Source organism: Conger conger, chromosome 8 (assembly GCF_963514075.1).
Source record: "Conger conger chromosome 8, fConCon1.1, whole genome shotgun sequence".
Classification (NCBI taxonomy): Eukaryota; Metazoa; Chordata; class Actinopteri; order Anguilliformes; family Congridae; genus Conger; species Conger conger.
The window spans coordinates 21972397-21990315 of record NC_083767.1 but is presented as its reverse complement, the minus strand read 5'-3'; the positions used below and the strand labels follow the sequence as shown (position 1 = coordinate 21990315).

Here is a 17919-nt window from a genome sequence, read left to right as displayed (position 1 = left end):
CCCTGAAAAAGACAGACAGGGGAAATGGTAATACTGGGGATGTCTCAGAGTGAGCTCCCCATTCCTCTTAGAACTTCACCGTCACTGCCGATTTTCCATCACAGACTGAAGCCTCATTTCCTCAGACACATCTCTTCAGACAATACCATGACCAGCTGTAACACTACTGCTCTGCAGAAGTACCCAAATCAAGTATGAGTAATCTACTACTTCTTTACAGTGCTGTCTGTATGTATTTGGACAGTTGGTACAATTCATGTTCTTGTTACAAATTCTTGGCTCTGTCATCCAGCACATTGGATTTGAAATTAAACAATAAATGTGAGGTTTGTTCCCTTTGGAGTCTGTTACTTGTGTTTGTGAACATGAGGACCGGAGGTGTGCCAATGACAGTCAAGGAAGCCATTATAAAGCTGAGAAATAAGAAAGTCAGAGACATTGAAAACAGTCAGAAACATAGGTCGAGCAATAGGCTTACCAAAACAAACTGTTTGGAACATCATTAAAAAGAGAAGAAAGAGAGCACTGGTGGATGTTTGGGAGCGTTGCCTTGCTGTAGGATGAAGCACCGTCCAATGAGTTTGGGGGCATTTTATTGAACTTGAACATTTGACTTCAGAATTCATTCCGCTGCTGCTATTAGCAGGCAATAAATGAAGGCAAGTGAATCAGCACCTGTGGCAGACATACATGCCCACACTGTAACACCCCCACCACCATGTTTAACAGATGAGGGGGGTGCTTTGGTTCTTGGGCAGTTAATTTTAACCTCCAAACTTTTCTCTTGCCATCACTCTGACACAAGTCAATCTGGGTCTCATCTGTCACAAGACCTTTTTCCAGAACTCTGCAGACTCTTTGAGGTACTTTTTAGCAAGCTGTCACATGGCCATCCTGTTTATACAACTTACTAGTGATTTGCATCTTGCAGTATAGCCTCTGTAAATCTGTTTGTGAAGCCTTCTGCAGAGTAGTCACTGACACATCCACGCATCTCTCTTGAAGAGTGATTCTGATCTGTCGTTATTCTTCGGTCATCAACTGCAGAGGTCTTCCTTAGCTTACCAGGCTCTTTGCAAATACTGAGCTTACCATTAATGATGTTCCAAAGAGTTTATTTTGAAAACCCTATTGCTTAGCCTATCTCTCTGTTTTCTTATTTCACAGCCTCATAATGCCTTCCTTGACTGTCATTAGCGCAACTCTGGGCAATCAAAAGCCTAGAATCAAGACTAGATACTGAAAGCATTTTTATACCTGCACAAAGGAAGCAATTGAATACACCTGATTATTTAGATGCAGCTGAGAAACCAACCGTCCAATTACTTTTGGTCTCCTAAAATAGGGGTTGGACAATGCATAAAAAAGGATGTTATTCCTACACACATCATCAGATATGGATGTAAATACCCTACTTTAACCACATATTGTTTCATTTCAAATCGAATGTGCTGGACTGCAGAGCCGAAAGAACAGAAATTGTACTGTCCAAATATAAACAGACTGCAATGTATGCTTTTTCCCTATCTTGTTGTACTTTCTGTCTTCATCTATCCTGGTTACATTTAATTTGTATCCATCTTGGTGCTTCTTGTTTACCACATCTATTGTATCATGTGTTGCTTCTAGTCTGACATTCTATACCTAATGACTAAGCCTATATTTACCATGTGAACTAAATATGATATTTAATGGTTCTACACAACTGATCCTTCATGCAAATTGTAGCTTACCTGCCTATGTTCTGTAGTTGTTACAATGGCCATTGGTACGTCGCTTTGGATGTGATGTAATGTAATGATGGACTGTGTTTGGCATGCCTTGGTGCTGGGCTGCTGGAGACTCAGATATAGTACATACCGACAGCTGGAAAGGGAATGAACCTCTGTACCAGTAGACGAGTCGCCGGACTGAACCTCTGGGCTTTCTGGATCATAACATTCAGCCCCACCTAAAAAAAATATAAACAAATTTACAGTACATATACAGTGGGCTCCAGAATTATTGGCACCCTTAATAAAAATGGACCAAAAAAAAAGCTGCATATAATGAACAACTTGGATAATGTTCTATGTTTTATTTTCAAACATACGGGAATATGTATACTTTTATTTCAATACATTTACTCACATGTTTCAATGTTTTTATTTTGTGATCTTATTTATTCTGAAAACCACAGGTGCCAAAATGATTGGCACCCCAAATAATTATTTTAGATAAAGTCAAACAAAGTGAAATTAACAATACAATTTTACTTCAGTTTAGTTATTCAGTCTCAATTAACTATATTGTATCATTCTATCACTTCCTGTTTCACTAGAATATAAAAAATTAGGTAGCAAGCATACAAAATCCCTTTGTCAACCATCAGCATGGGAAAAGCCAAAAAAAGATCAATTCAGAAGACACAGATGGTAATTGACCATCACAAGAAGAGTAATGGGTACAAAAATACACAAATGGTTAAACATGCCACTTAGTACTGTAAGGGCAATAATAAAAGGCTTAAAACAAACGGAATGGTTGCAAACTTGCCAGGAAGCAGAAGCAAGTGCATTATCCCCACGGATGGTAAGGAAGATGTGAGGGAGGCCATAAGTAACCCAAGGATCGCAGTTTAAGAATAGCAGAAATTGGCTGGGTCTTGGGGTCACCATGTAAAAAAACAACATAAAATGGCACCTCCATACCAGCAAACTCTTTAGAAGGGTGGCAGAAAGACAGCCCTCCTGAGCACAGTATTTTAAAAAAAACTAGCAGATGAGACCAAAATTGAACATTTTGATCAAAGACACCATCAACATGGAAATGGAATGCATACAAGGAGAAGCACCTCATACCTACTGTCAAATACTGCAGTGGTTCATTGATGTTTTGGAGATGTTTTGCTGCAAGGGCACTATTTAAGATCAATGGCACAATCAATTTAACAATCCATTACAATAATGGCATTTGGCAGATGCTCTTATCCAGAGTGACATACAGTTGATTAGACTAAGCAGGAGACAATCCCCCTGAAGCAATGCAGGGTTAAGGGCCTTGCTCAAGGGCCCAAAGGCTGTGCAGATCTTATTGTGGCTACACCGGGGATCGAACCACTAACCAATGTACCTTAACCACTACGCTACAGGCTGCCACAACAATCAACAGATTGTCCAGCAGGCAATGAGGCATACATCAAAATCCACTCAGAAATAGTTCATTAAAAATAACAATCATGTTCGGCAAAGGCCAAATTTCATGAAAAGCCAGTGATCTGAACTGAAGAGGGGGATATCCCAAGGATATCAATCAGTCTGAATAGTTCTGCATGGAGGAATGGCCAAGAATCCCAAATGTGTTCTCTAATTTTATATCTCTAAGCAAATTATAGGAAAGGACTCTTTGTCATCTTTGCCAGGGGTATTTGCATGTATTAAACCAGGGGTGCCAATAATTGAGGAACCTGTTTTTTGTGGAATTTTTTAAAATTTGAAACATTGGTTGATTCCACTGAATCATTAATAAAGCGCACAACTTTACACATGTTGGAAAATAAAGCTTAGGCCAATACCTGTATTATTTTTGAGGTCACAGCATTTGTGTGCATATTTATCAAGGGTGCTAATCATTCTAGAGCCCACTGTACATTGACACAAGAAGCCACAGAATTGTACAGTGGCAAATTACATTAGTTAAAGGTACAATAGGTAATTTTTGACTGTTAACGGCCAAGAGTGGAATTGCAGAAACAAACACCTTCAAACCATAACACTGTTTATCCCACCTCTTCTCTGTGAACACGGTGACATTGAAATGTCATTGGCTGTTGCAATTAGAACCAATTTTCAACCAATGGGCTTGAAATATTGTACAGCTATATGATGTTTTGGTGCTGGCCTGTCAACTGCATATTTTGAAACCCGAATTTGAGGACTATAAACACAGACAGTGGGTGAGTCAATATGTCAGTGAGCCTTTTTCAATGACAGGAAGGGATTTACAATGTAACAATGTTGTAACACAAAAATCTATTGTACCTTTAAGCCAGTGTTATATTTTTTATGTATATGTATCCTTTTTTTATAAGTTTGATGTTCTTCCACAGATGCAGAACTGAATAGATTTTTCATCCAAGTGGGGGTACTGTGACTGTTCCCTGACTAAGTAGAAGCAGTTTATCTCATAGTTATCATTCAATTTATCTATAGGTAGCTTATAAAACACATTTTCTGTTGAATGTATCAAGCACACATTGTCAATGCGTCTTGTAACTCTAAATCAGATATTTTTTATAGCACCATGCACATGCCTGAGAACTGAGCCACTCATATTTTTGTCAAGCAGTCCATTATCTTAAATTACCTCATAGACAATATTGGGGAGGATTGCTTTGTAAAATTGACAAAAATGATATACCCCTTTCTGCCAAGAGACCTGAATATACAAATGTGAATTACATTAAAAGGCACAGAATGGCTTCTATATTCTGAGGATTTAACATTTTAAGAAACCCTATTTACTTAACTTGTCTACTTTGGATGAAAATGAATGTAAAAGTGCCCAAGAGGAAACAATTGGCTACTACAGTGGTGGTGACTAACCATTAATCAAGAGGCTGGCCAGCTTTCAGTAACATTAATTAGCTGCCGTGTTATAAGCTAACTTATTAAAAAACAAAGCGGTGTCAGCTGGCTCGCCATGATAGCGGAGTCCCACTACACAGTACTGACGTAACTGCTTATTTTCGGGAGATTCTACCAGCGTATTTCCTCTCCTGGGCAGGGAGCTCATGCCTAAATCCAAAAGACTCCCAGACTTTCAAAAGACTTCAGATGTCGGATAAAAATGAATGAATTGATGCCTTTGTGAGTATGCGTGCTTATGTTACAGAATAGTGCAGGTACAGCAGACTGAAATCCACTGGTGGCTAACTCACAGGTGGATGCTGGGATGGTGGTGGGAGCACAAAAAACTGCACAATTAAGGAATAGGCATGATATTTAGAGCAAATACAGCAAGAAAATGCAGCAATAGCGAGCAATATGAACAATGGCATTTATGAGAGAGGGCATTGTACAAGCAATGCAGCAGAAAGAGCCAGGCAGCGCTATGGCTTTAGAATGCAGAATGAGCCAGGCAGCAGGGCAGCTTTTGCATGATTCCCAGAGCAGTGCAAAATGAGCATGCGCCTGAACAGGTAAGGTTGGTGGTTTATATAGCCCATCCCATAAGATGTAAGGATGTACGGGGGCAACGTTTCTCGAATTGTCTGCCAAAACTAGCTCCGCAGGCTTCGTATCATTAGCGAGAAATTCGGCATAGTCTGCCTTTAGGCATTAACACTGGATTTAGAACCTGCCCAGATGATGTAATGGCCAGATGACCTACATTTTATGTAAGTTACTATGTGCTTTCTAATTTTACAGATTTTTACAAGAACAGGCCAAGATTTAATTTGTATTTTTTATGGTACAAAGTAATATTTGAACATCTACCACATAATACAGTACACATATCATATCATATACAAACTGCACTGACTGCAGTTGACAGCAAACACAGAGCATACCCACCAACCAAAATAAAGCAAATTATATGCAAATATTATTGCAAATTATAAAAATACTTTTTGATTATTTTTTATGTCAATAATTGATGTATTTTTAATTTATGAAGCATATTTTACCATATGTAGAATAGCCTGTATTCTTGTCTTTCATAAAACAAATGGAAGCTATTGCTGAATAAGCGATTATGTCAGAAGAAGAGCTCAGGAAACATAAGCTTTTGCTGAGACAAGAGCTCTGTAACCCGAGACCTTGGAATGTTCCGGGTGTAGTTTCTGCAGTTCGTGCAATCGACAGACAGGAAGACAGGGCTTCAGTCCGAGGCCCCTCACATTCAGCCCCCAGGATGGTTCCAGCCTGCCTTGGCAAGCCGACAGCGCGTTGTAATGGCAACGGAAGGCAGCAGGAAAGCAAGGCCTACGTTACACCAATCACAAAAAAAGGAAAACCTGGCCCTGGAAACAAGTCTAGTTTTTGCCAGCATTTGCCATTTGAGTGGCTGTAAACCGCACAAACAGGCTTGTCATGGTTGGAGTGCCTTATTTGCTACATTTGCTACATTCTTTTACACGGCACACATGAAACACAGCCTTGCTTTAATCGTCACTGTGAACAACACCGCTTCCCATAAAAAACACAAAGAAGCAATTAAACTTGTGACTTGTTTACGGCATATTATATACCTACCCTAATCCCGGTTTGATACAATATATTCAGAAAAGTTAATCTGCGGCAAGACATACTTTAAGTGATTTTGTTATTTCCCTTTTAAAAGGTTTTATCCCGTATCCCTTAGTCTTGCACACACATCCCACATTTGCCCAGAGACAGAAAAAACATGGGGTGGCAGCGTTGTATAATAACATTTTTTGAATAACATTTTTTTAAAGTGCTTAAAAGTTGAGTACTGTAAGTCGCTCCGAATAAGAGCGTCTGCTAAATGACAGTTATGTAAAATGTCATGTAAGTCAAAACATATACATAAATAATAATTAGATTGTAAATACAGGGTGTGCCGGCTTTTGTTGTGACCCTGCAATTAATTGAATTAAAGCAGTTAATTACACAGATAACTCACCTCGCCTGGTTTCTTGAGTGTGAATTGGTTATATTAAGGCTAAAACAAAAACCAGCACACCCTGCGGCTCTCCAGGACCAGGACTGAAGACCTCTGGTTTGGGGCATACTCACTGCGATGGAGACCGCACTCGTCACTGCACCCAGGTAGCCCTGGACGAACCTGGAGGCCGGCGTTGGCTGAGGGTGATGTGACAAAGAGTAAACTTCTCCTCTCACTGCTATCACCAGATGCAATATCATGGATATTATAATGGTGGGGGAGGGGTGGTATGAGAGGGAGAGAAACAGAGCAGGCAAGAAGAACAGACACAGAGAGATGCTGTATATCAGTATGATCACAGAGATATATAACTCCCAAAATGTTCTGAACAAGTTTTTAACTTTGAAATGTTTTTAACTTTGAAAGTCAGTTAAAATACACCAATATTCATTCTAATCATTTATTGAAACGGTCACATTACTACAGTTACTTCTCTATTGCCATCATTTTTAAAGGGGAGCTTTTCCATGCCAACTCAAGGAGGTTGCACCACAGCACCTCGTTTTTTTCTCTTGAGCTTCATATTCCATTTTGTTTTCCTGGTAGAGCCATTTAAAGTCTGCTAAGTGTTGCAATGAAAAATATATTTTTAAATTTGTATCTAGAGATAACTTTGTATGTAGAAACGGATTACCAAAGCTAATTATTTCCAGCAAAGTTGATTACCAATATATCTTCAACATATTCGAAGAAGAAGGTTTGGTGAAATTTCTGACACTGGTTTCCGGGTGGGTATAAATGTGCCAAAAATGGCCAAATTGAATATTCTAAGGGGTCATATCTCAGCTAATTGTGTTTATCTTTACACAATGGAAAAGTGTTCTCAGATGACTCTCATTTACATGTGATAATAAAAGTATATTTAGTTTTGGAGATATGACCACCCCCAAAAAACATTGGTCCCTGGTAAAAAAAAAGTGCATGTTTAGGGCCAAAGATCTCAAGGTTTTCTGAGGTGAGATAGGAATACTACATGAAAAATATCTTTACATATAATTTAGTTTTTCCTTACAAAGTAATGGACCTCACATTTTGTGCCACAACACATTTTTCATTGTGACACCCAGCTCTACCAGGAAAACGAAATGGAGTATGAAGCTCACGCTTTCAAATATTTTATATCTACTGTCTAAAATCATACAGAAAATGATAAAAAGTCAAGATGCTGTGGATGAGTATGAACCTCCTGGATTTGGCATGGAATGGCTCAGGGACTCTATTTTTAGCTATCATTTTGAAATAAATAACCAAAAGAGCTGTAAGGTGGATCTCTTTAAAAAAAAAATGTATCTACATTGGTTTCACAACAGCCTGCGTATAGTAGATAACAGCTAGTAAAAACGGACTGATCTTGCATTCCCAAAAAACAATGATATACACTATAATGAGCGATGCTGACGATGCTATAGCTGAACTTTATTTTTATTTTTCCCTTTTTCAGTGTGCAGTTTACAAAATGGTGGTAATTTTTAAGGGTTTTTGTCTTGCAAAATGGTTATTTGTCTAGGAGCTTTCACACTTCACACTTCACTCCGGGCATTTATATAGTGCCTTTATCCAAAGTGTTGTACAATTAATGTTTCTCATTCACCCATTCACACACACTAATGCCAATTGCCTGCCATGCAAGGCACCAATCAGCTGTCAGGAGCAATTCTGGGTTAGGTGTCTTGCTCAGGGGACACTTCAACACACCCAGAGAGGGATTGAACTGGCAACCCTCTGACTGCCAAATGATTGCTCTTACCTCCTGAACCAATGTCACCCGCACACCTGTGGTAGACGGTTCCATAAAGAACTAAAGAGGGTTCCTCTATAGAAAAAAGCCAAAGAGCCCTTTTTTTCCCAGAGTGTAAGCTGAGTGCATCACAGCAGTGGGAGCAAATCCCTCTGATGGACACACCAAGTAGGGTCCCCCAAAACAAACCAGCTTTAATGAAACACGATGGAGGCTTGCAAAGACAACCCATCACAAAAACGAGTGACCGACTAAGGGTTTGAATTAAAAATAGGTCTTTGACCATCAGCAGATGGTAGATGCTTAAGGGTATCATTCTTCCATATGACTGGGCCTCAGCACATACCTTCGTGGCATTGCGGTTGGAGAAGTTAACGCAAGCGTTGTGACTCTGGTTCAGCCACTGGAGGGGGAGAGAAACATGTCACCCAGAATAGTACATCCAGTCACCCAGTAAAAAATGTGTATGGTAAATGTGACACCATCAAAAACAATCTGTGTGGCAGTCTTCTGCTGTCTTCTGAAGCACAAATTATACAGAATTTGAACCAGGATGAAGAAACATGCTACATGGCAGCCATATGGTACATGGCCATATGGTTTATTGCCTAATCACAGGTTAAAATCAAGGGCAGCAAATGTGTTGAGCATTCAGGGAAATCATGCATGCAGTGAAACAGGGCATAGGGATCACGACATGATTTAAAGGACTGTGGGATAAAGGGTATCCTACCTGCCAGAACACTGTTGATCCGAGAGTTTGATTAGGAAGGAGGAGGCCCACTACCTGGAAGGGATCAAACAGGAAAAAATATAATAAAAGGAAATGACAGCCAGGTTGGGTTAGATCAATGTACAATTGTCACAGGTCAGTCTATATACTGACGAGATAGCCAGCTCCATTTAGCGTACTCCATAATGCACATGGGTATAGGTAGCACTAAATATCTGAATATCTGGTCATTGTAATAGAATATCTATACTCTAACTTGAGGCTGCTATGTCTGATTGTTATATAATTAATGATAACAAACAAAACTAACTACATGATTGAGCCAGCAAGACAAAATATTTGTACTATTTAAAGGCATACTGTGCAGGATTTTCACCTATTCCAACAACAAACATGTTCAGTCATTACTGCAATACACTACAAACCTGTGTCTGTGTTCACTTCTGCCCAATACCTCGCTTGTCTACCTGTATTTATTATTCTAAAAACCGCTTGGGACGTTTCTCGGTTTCTGAAAAGCATGTGTCCAATAGAAGGAGGAGGAGAGCAAGAGGAGACATGTATGGACTGGTTACTACAGTGGTGCCTTAGCGGGGTTTGCGAGAGATAGCATTGTCTCCACACACTTTAAAATCAAGGAAATTGATTACAGGACATTTTAAGCCACAATACAGTAAATGGCTCTAGCAAGACAGGATAATACATATCCATAGTTATATTTCTCCCAAAGAACAAAAATTTTCCTTCCTCCCCTACTACTAGGAAATCTAATGGCCTATTTTCTAATTTGATCTTAAATGATATTAAATGCTTACTATTGGTGTTCCAAACGGGACATAACCTGTGAAGTCCAAAACCAAATAATTAGCAAACAATTTATTTTGCTGGAATACATAAATGGACAATAATGTTAGATAACAAAACCAATGCTTGTTGAGGTCAGCAGTGAGATATTCCTACCAGTACTAGGCTAACCCTGATTGACAGGCATAATCACATCAAAGTATAAGTCCTTGTGTTGCAAAACACCCGCTGCATTTCATGCATTCCTTCTACATATTTGAACGAAGAAAACACATCAAAATATAAACGTATGTCCATGGTATTCTACACTATACTGTATTTGAATAGACACTGAATGTTCCTTTCCTGTCCATAAGGGTTAATTTTAAAATTCAGATCAATTCCAATGTCTGTGAAACCCTGCAATTCACATTTTATCAAGTGATTTGTCAGCGAGCCATGACATCTTGCTCATAAATCATGCAGAGCCTTCCTCCTAGAAGCCCAGCTGAAGTCACAGCCTAGTGCTGTGAAAAGGTTCTGGGCCGTGGGTGTCCTGCTGGGTCGCAATGTTCACTGCTCCAGGAGCTGTGAGGACATGGTGAGTCACAAGCTGGTTGTACCTGACATCCGAAATGGCATGAAGATCTTCTCCCCTGTATCAGGGTGAATGATGGCCTGAAATTACAACTGTGGTTTATTGAATACATTATCTATTTATTGTCACAGTTGCATGGACAATAAGTACAAAAAAAAGGCCACAGGTATTGTCCACTTCCAAAAAGGTCTCTGTCCTAATGCAGTGTAGGAAAATATTGTGATCTGCAATAACTGCATATGGCCCAGACCTGGGTGAATTATGTAATTGTTTTGGATTCAAATCCTTTTCTATGATTTACTGGGCATCTGGTGTATTGGAACCTATGAACTACTCTCAAAAACTGCGAACTGCAACCCTCTTGGTTGGCTCAATAGCACCAGGCAAGATCAATCAAGCACAGAAAAGTATTTGAGTCCAAAACAATTACATATTTGACACAGTTCTCATATGGTTACTGCATGACATTCAGAACTTTTGAAGGCAGGTCCCAACCATAAAATGCTTTGTTTCAGTCAATAGAGAATGGCATACATTTGGTTCAATTGCTGCAATTGTCACTCAGATTCTACCGTGCATCTGTGTAGGTCCACGGTACAGTACGGTATGTGGATGGGCGGCTTAAACAGTGCAGTCAGTCAGAAGAATCAGTTACCCAGAGGAAATCAGTGCAGATTGGGGGCATGTGGTCTAACCTATTGTAGTGTCAACTTAGTCAAGAGATGATTCCACAATTCTGGCAGCACTGGCTGAAAGTATTCTTGATAGCAATATAATCAGCCAACTTTTGGCAAAGAAAAGGCCAAAGATCTTACCTGCTTGATTTTCTGAGCATCCCAAAGCTGCAACAGAATGGTGCCATTTGAGTTAAGTAGATTATTCCACAAGAAGCAAAGGTTTGGGTCTTTCTCCTTACTGGTTAAAGCATGACCATGACCACCAGTTTAATGGTGAAAAAGTAAGAAAATCTATTAGCATGTTCAATAATTTTTCACACAAGTTCACTGGATAAGACACTATCACAGATAACTAATATGTGGAAACGTTCTAAAAACAGTAAAAATTTCTAAATAAAAGCTTAGATTTTGAATCACTATCAGCAAAGATGTAATGCTTTGATATCATTTACATATATTTAATGATAATGTGTATTATTATTATTTTATTTCCCATGGAAATGCAACACCTAGGACTGGCATTCTTCTTTAACCACTTATCTGGATAGAACAACACATACAAAGGATCCAAAGATATCAAGACTTGATAGGTGTCTATGTTGTGTGTGTGAATCTGTGAGTGTGTGAGTGTATGACTTGTGCATCATTATGTAGATTTCTACCATTTCTACCCTTACCTGCCCATTTGTCACTCCAGGTGGAAGTGTCCCATGTTTAAAATCATCCAGAAGTTTCATACACTCATTAAGACGACTCTAACAGAGGGAAGGAAATGTAGACACACACTATCTGAACACCCAGCCTTGCTACAACACTGCTGTAAAATCTGACAGACAAGTGTTTCACTTTATTTCACAGTTTTATTCTGATCTAACAAATTTTAGGTTGAGCCGGGAGGGAGGGTTATTTGGTCCTACATGGTTTTTATATTTTTTTTATTTGAAAAGCAACATGTTTCTCATTTTCTTCACCTGATTGCAAAAACACTGTGAGAATGTACCAGTTATTGGGTAACAATTCTGGTAGGAAATGGGAGAGTGAAGATCTGAATATTCTATTATATGGTATTTCATTATATTTAAAACATGACTAATACGCATAAAACAGAGACATGCTAAAAATAGTATGCCTCATTAATTCCAATTACAACACACAAAGCAGCAAGTGATAGTTTATTTAAATGGTTTCTGGATCTCTGAACTGATTAAGGAATCGACTAAAGAAAGAAGAATACATCTAAAAATCTACTAAAATAAATATATTTTGCTCATATGAGTTTAACAACTAAATTTGCATTGAACAATTTATGTTAAAGAGAATGACAGATGCCAAAAGACTGAAAAATATATTTAAGAAACTGCACACAAAGTAAGAAGGCTGATTACTGAATGTCATCACTGATACTAGTTTAACACCTGTTAGTAGTGATAATAACAAAATTATATACAGTGGTGTGAAAAAGTGTTCCTGATTTTTGCATGTTTGTCACACTTAAATGTTTCAGATCATCAAACAAATTTAAATATTAGTCAAAGACAACACAAGTAAACACAAAATGCAGTTTTTAAATGAAGGTTTTTATTATTAAGGGAGAAAAAATGGCCCTGTGTGAAAAAGTGATTTCCCCCCCTGTTAAAACATAACTTAACTGTGGTTTATCAAAGCTGAGTTCAATTTCTCTAGCCACATCCAGGCCTGATTACTGCCACACCTGTTCTCAATCAAGAAATCACTTAAATAGGACCTGCCTGACAAAGTGAAGTAGACCAAATGATCCTCAAAAGCTAGACATCATGCCAAGATCTAAAGAAATTCAGGAACAAATGAGAAAGAAAGTAATTGAGATCTATCAGTCTGGAAAAGGTTATAAAGCCATTTCTAAAGCTTTGGGACTCCAGCGAACCACAGTGAGAGCCATTATCCACAAATGGCGAAAACATGGAACAGTGGTGAACCTTCCCAGGAGTGGCCGGCCGACCAAAATTACCCCAAAAGTGCAGCGACGACTCATCCAAGAGGTCACAAAAGACCCCACAACAACATCCAAAGAACTGCAGGCCTCACTTGCCTCAGTTAAGGTCAGTGTTCATGACTCCACCATAAGAAGGAGACTGGGCAAAAATGGCCTGCATGGCAGAGTTCCAAGACGAAAACCACTGCTGAGCAAAAAGAACATTAAGGCTCGTCTCAATTTTGCCAGAAAACATCTTGATGATCCCCAAGACTTTTGGGAAAATACTCTGTGGTCTGACGAGACAAAAGTTGAACTTTTTGGAAGGTGTGTGTCCCATTACATCTGGCGTAAAAGTAACACCGCATTTCAGAAATATGGCGGTGGTAGTGTGATGGTCTGGGGCTGTTTTGCTGCTTCAGGACCTGGAAGACTTGCTGTGATAAATGGAACCATGAATTCTGCTGTCTACCAAAAAAACCTGAAGGAGAATGTCCGGCCATCTGTACGTGACCTCAAGCTGAAACAAACTTGGGTTCTGCAGCAGGACAATGATCCAAAACACACCAGCAAGTCCACCTCTGAATGACTGAAGAAAAACAAAATGAAGGCTTTGGAGTGGCCTAGTCAAAGTCCTGACCTGAGTCCTATTGAGATGCTGTAGCATGACCTTAAAAAGGCGGTTCATGCTCGAAAACCCTCCAATGTGGCTGAATTACAACAATTCTGCGAAGATGAGTGGGCCAAAATTCCTCCACAGCGCTGTAAGAGACTCATTGCAAGTTATCGCAAACGCTTGATTGCAGTTGTTGCTGCTAAGGGTGACCCAACCAGTTATTAGGTTTAAGGGGCAATCACTTTTTCACACAGGGCCATGTAGGTTTGTATTTTTTTTCTCCCTTAATAATAAAAACCTTCATTTAAAAACTGCATTTTGTGTTTACTTTTGCTGTCTTTGAATAATATTTAAATTTGTTTGATCTGAAACATTTAAGTATGACAAACATGCAAACAAATAAGAAATCAGGAAGGGGGCAAACACTTTTTCACACCACTGTAACATCCTTAAGAACAGGCATTATATCAGTAAATATATTTTAGACTTTTCCAGAGTTACATTGCTCCAGAAGAGCTACCAGATATTTAGAAAATGGCTAACAAAACAAGAAACCTGTACACTTAAAGTAAAAAAATATGGTAGACAGCATTTAAATGATGGAACAATTCACTATTGTTTTTAGAAGGGAAAAAACACAGTAAATTTGTATCTATATTTCAAATTCTTTATGTAAAAAAAGGCTTCAGCCAAATAATGGGTGATGGAAGAATATGGGCTTCATGTGACTTTACTGTATGCGGTCACAGGCTGGGACAAAATAATGAAAATACTCCATTCTCCAGAGCAAACACCATGATTTGTTAAAATCAGGCTGTCACAGATGACACATGATAATTGCCATTTCTCTGCCATTGCTACTGAAAGTCAACAGTAATTTGAACTAACACAACAAATTGTGAAAATAATTTGGCTGATTGGGGTTCTCTAGTTGATTTTCCAAGAAATTAACTTGTAACTTTCCTCGATTCTGGGTTTACTGTATGACAGATAAACAGATAAAATATTTCCCAGTTGTAAACCAGAAGGTAAAACAATGACAGTTGGGTTAAAGACGTTCATACAGCAGGTATACTGAAATCTCGCCCTCAGTGTACTGCTGGTTTTCTATTCTGCCTTATAGTCCATAGTCCAATCATGTCATTGATTGGCCAGAGATTGCACTCACCTGGTGAGCCAAGTTTAAATCAATCTCTGATTAAAGGGGAGATATGAAAACCAGCAGTAGGCTACTACTGGCCCTGAGGACCAGAACAGAGTATCCCAGTCACACAGTTAAAGGTAGTTAAGTCCAAAAGTGCAGGGAATTCAGGTGCCCTGGAGAGTGCAGACGTGTACCTCTGACACAAAAAGGGTGCGGGGGTCGATCACATCCAGAAAGTGTCTCAACCTGCCATAAAAGCGGCTCTAGAAGAGAGAACAGCCTGTTAATACCACTTCACTGCACTCAGTAACAATGCACAAAATGTATGTAGCAGTCAAACCCCTCAACAAGTTCCATGTGCATCTGTTGATACTGAACCAGCAAATGCACCTAAAAATGTCTCAGTGGATTTCCCTGATGCACCATCTAAAATAGGGCGGCCTTTTGCGTAGATCCCCTGTGTAGCCACAATAAGATCCGCACAGCCGTTGGGCCCTTGAGCAAGGCCCTTAACCCTACATTGCTCCAGGGGAGGATTGTCTCCTGCTTAGACTAATCAATTGTAAGTCGCTTTGGATAAAAGCGTCAGCCAAATGACATGTAATGTAATGTAATGTAAAATACCAGCTAAAGCCCTTTATCGATGTAAGATACAGACATTATGGGGCCAAAAACATTTTTGAGGAATACTGGTCAATACCGACACCTCTGTGTGTTACATTACAGCTCAAAAATGAACTGCAATCAAGTTTCCACAGTGGAAGAAGTGGATGAGCATAGACGTCAGCTAATGAAAGAAAAACATGAGCACAGTCTCCGACAGAGTTGCTGTGATATGATTCCAAAAAAACTCTGCATTATCAGGACACGAGGTGATAGATCTGAATTTCATCTTTTATTTCCTGGTATTTGTATCTACTTTTTTTTTTTTACATCTGAGAAAATACCACCTTTTTTACTCCAAAAGTATTGGAACATTTTGACTGACAGGTGTTTCTTGTTGCCCAGATGTGTCCTGTTAAATTGATTGGTTAAACAATAAATAGTTCTCAATGTCAACTGTTGGTTTTAGCCTTGGGTTTTGCCTGTGATGACTGCATTTGTGTTAGAAAAGATAAACCAACATGAAGACCAGGGAGCTGTCTTTTGAGGAAAAGCAAACAATCTGAAGCTTATAAAAGAGGGGAAATCCATCATAGCCATTGCACAACTTGTACACCAACTTGGAATGTCCTGAAAAAGAAAGAAACCGCTGGCATACTGAGCAACAGACATCGAACAGGTCGACCAAGGAAAACAACAGCAGTTGATGACAAAAACGTTGTGAAAGCTGTGAAGACAATTTGAAAAACATCAGTCCGTGACATCACAAACATCGTGCAGCAACCCAAAACACACTGCCAACGCAACAAAGGACTTCATTAGTGAAAAAAGGCGAATGTTTTTGACTTGCCAAGTCAATCACCAGACCTTAACCCAATTGAGCATGCGATTCACCTCCTGAATTAAGATTAAAGGGAAAAAATCCTTGAAACAAACTACAACTGAAAGTAAAAGTAAAAGCCTGGAAAAGCATCACAAAAGAATAATGCAACAGTATGGTGATGTCTCTCTGGGTGGTCTGATACCATATACCATGATAAGAGCATCTGCTAAATGCCGTGTTATGTTATGTTATGTTATGTTATGTTATGTTATGTTATGTTATGTTATACCAAAGGTGCTATGTTCTAAGTAGTTTAACTCATCTAAATGTAAATACCAGGAAATAAAAGCTGAAATTCTGAACTCTTGTCTCGTGTTCGTCTTTATATCTCAACCCCACATGTATTCAGTATATTGCGAAAACAATATACTGAGGGGACTGTATATTTTTTAACTTGCGAAGAATTAGGTCACGCTTTAAGGTGAGAAGCGCTTTTGCTCCTGGATAAATTACATCACAAGACCGATGTTAAAGCTGTTTGGTATTTATAATAAACAGCTCTTCTGTCATGTAGGCATTCAACCGCAAACTGACACTTAGTATTTCTTAAACTTACAAATTCATTTTTTCACTTTTGACTACACACATTTAAATGATCAAAAATCACGAAAGATTGCAATAACGCGTTGACAATAGACAAAATTGACAACCACAAAATGAATAACGATTTATAGGCGATTGGTGGCCCGTAACCGAAAGAAACCGAATTTCAAGTTTCACTCCTAAAGTAAAAACAAAAAAAAATTCTTCATGTTTGCGCCCTATATGTACAAGAGCGTCCTCGTTCAAAGTTATAGCCTACTACAGAATGCAGCCTTAATGCAGAACAACCGGGATGTAGCCTCGCACTAGACTGTCCGAAAACTGTTGTAATACAGAGGAGAAAGTCTAATGAAATGCGTATTATTATTCATAATAATAATAATTGAAAAAATAACCAAATTTGCTGCCAATAATACTACATTCAGAAGCAACTTTCGCTGATGCGCTCGGATCAGTGGACACCACGACTAACCCCAACAGCTTTCAATATCAATCATGTAATGTTTGCAGCACCATCTCTAAACTCAGAAATCATCCACTTCGTAGGGAAACAAACAAAATATCCGAAAATGTGTTTCACCTGATCATAACGAGGTATCCCCAATTGGAATGCGGGGCAAGCTGTAGATTCCGCCATGACAGCGAGTAGGCTAAGTATTATTTATTAATGAAGTGAATTACAAAACAGAATGTTAAAGAAGAGCGAAGTACTCTCACTGCTCCGTTGCGAAACTAGTGGAGCGTTGAATTGCAGTGAGTTATGGGAAATGAAGTTTATTGCCGTGTTACTGTCAGAGACACACGTTGAGCACGTTTGAAAGGGGAAGTCGCTGCAGAATTCAGTGTCAGCCTGGTGGGTGCTAGATTTGTCTCCAAAGTTTGCATTGAATTGGGAGTATGTTCCTTCTGAATTATAAAATATTTGTCCCAGCAGTAAAGCTGACAGAACTTGAAAGTGACAATCCATACAGGACGAGAAGC

The 17919-nt window shown here is 39.0% G+C and overlaps 1 protein-coding gene across 3 annotated transcripts in view; it reads right to left on the bottom strand.

Moving 5' to 3' along the window:
- Positions 1–17669, bottom strand: part of sfxn5b (sideroflexin 5b) — a 36586-nt gene extending 18917 nt beyond the window's left edge. For all 3 annotated transcript variants that reach the window (XM_061252606.1, XM_061252607.1, XM_061252608.1), the window contains exons 1-10: positions 17519–17669; positions 15104–15172; positions 11876–11953; positions 11337–11363; positions 10547–10601; positions 9956–9981; positions 9141–9194; positions 8754–8810; positions 6741–6806; positions 1861–1951 (exon numbers count right to left, since the gene is read on the bottom strand). In XM_061252606.1, the coding sequence (XP_061108590.1) occupies positions 1861–1951; positions 6741–6806; positions 8754–8810; positions 9141–9194; positions 9956–9981; positions 10547–10601; positions 11337–11363; positions 11876–11953; positions 15104–15172; positions 17519–17575 (580 nt within the window). In that variant the 5' untranslated portion in view covers positions 17576–17669. The remainder of the gene's footprint in view (positions 1–1860; positions 1952–6740; positions 6807–8753; positions 8811–9140; positions 9195–9955; positions 9982–10546; positions 10602–11336; positions 11364–11875; positions 11954–15103; positions 15173–17518) is intronic.
- Between the last annotated feature and the right edge of the window lie 250 nt (positions 17670–17919).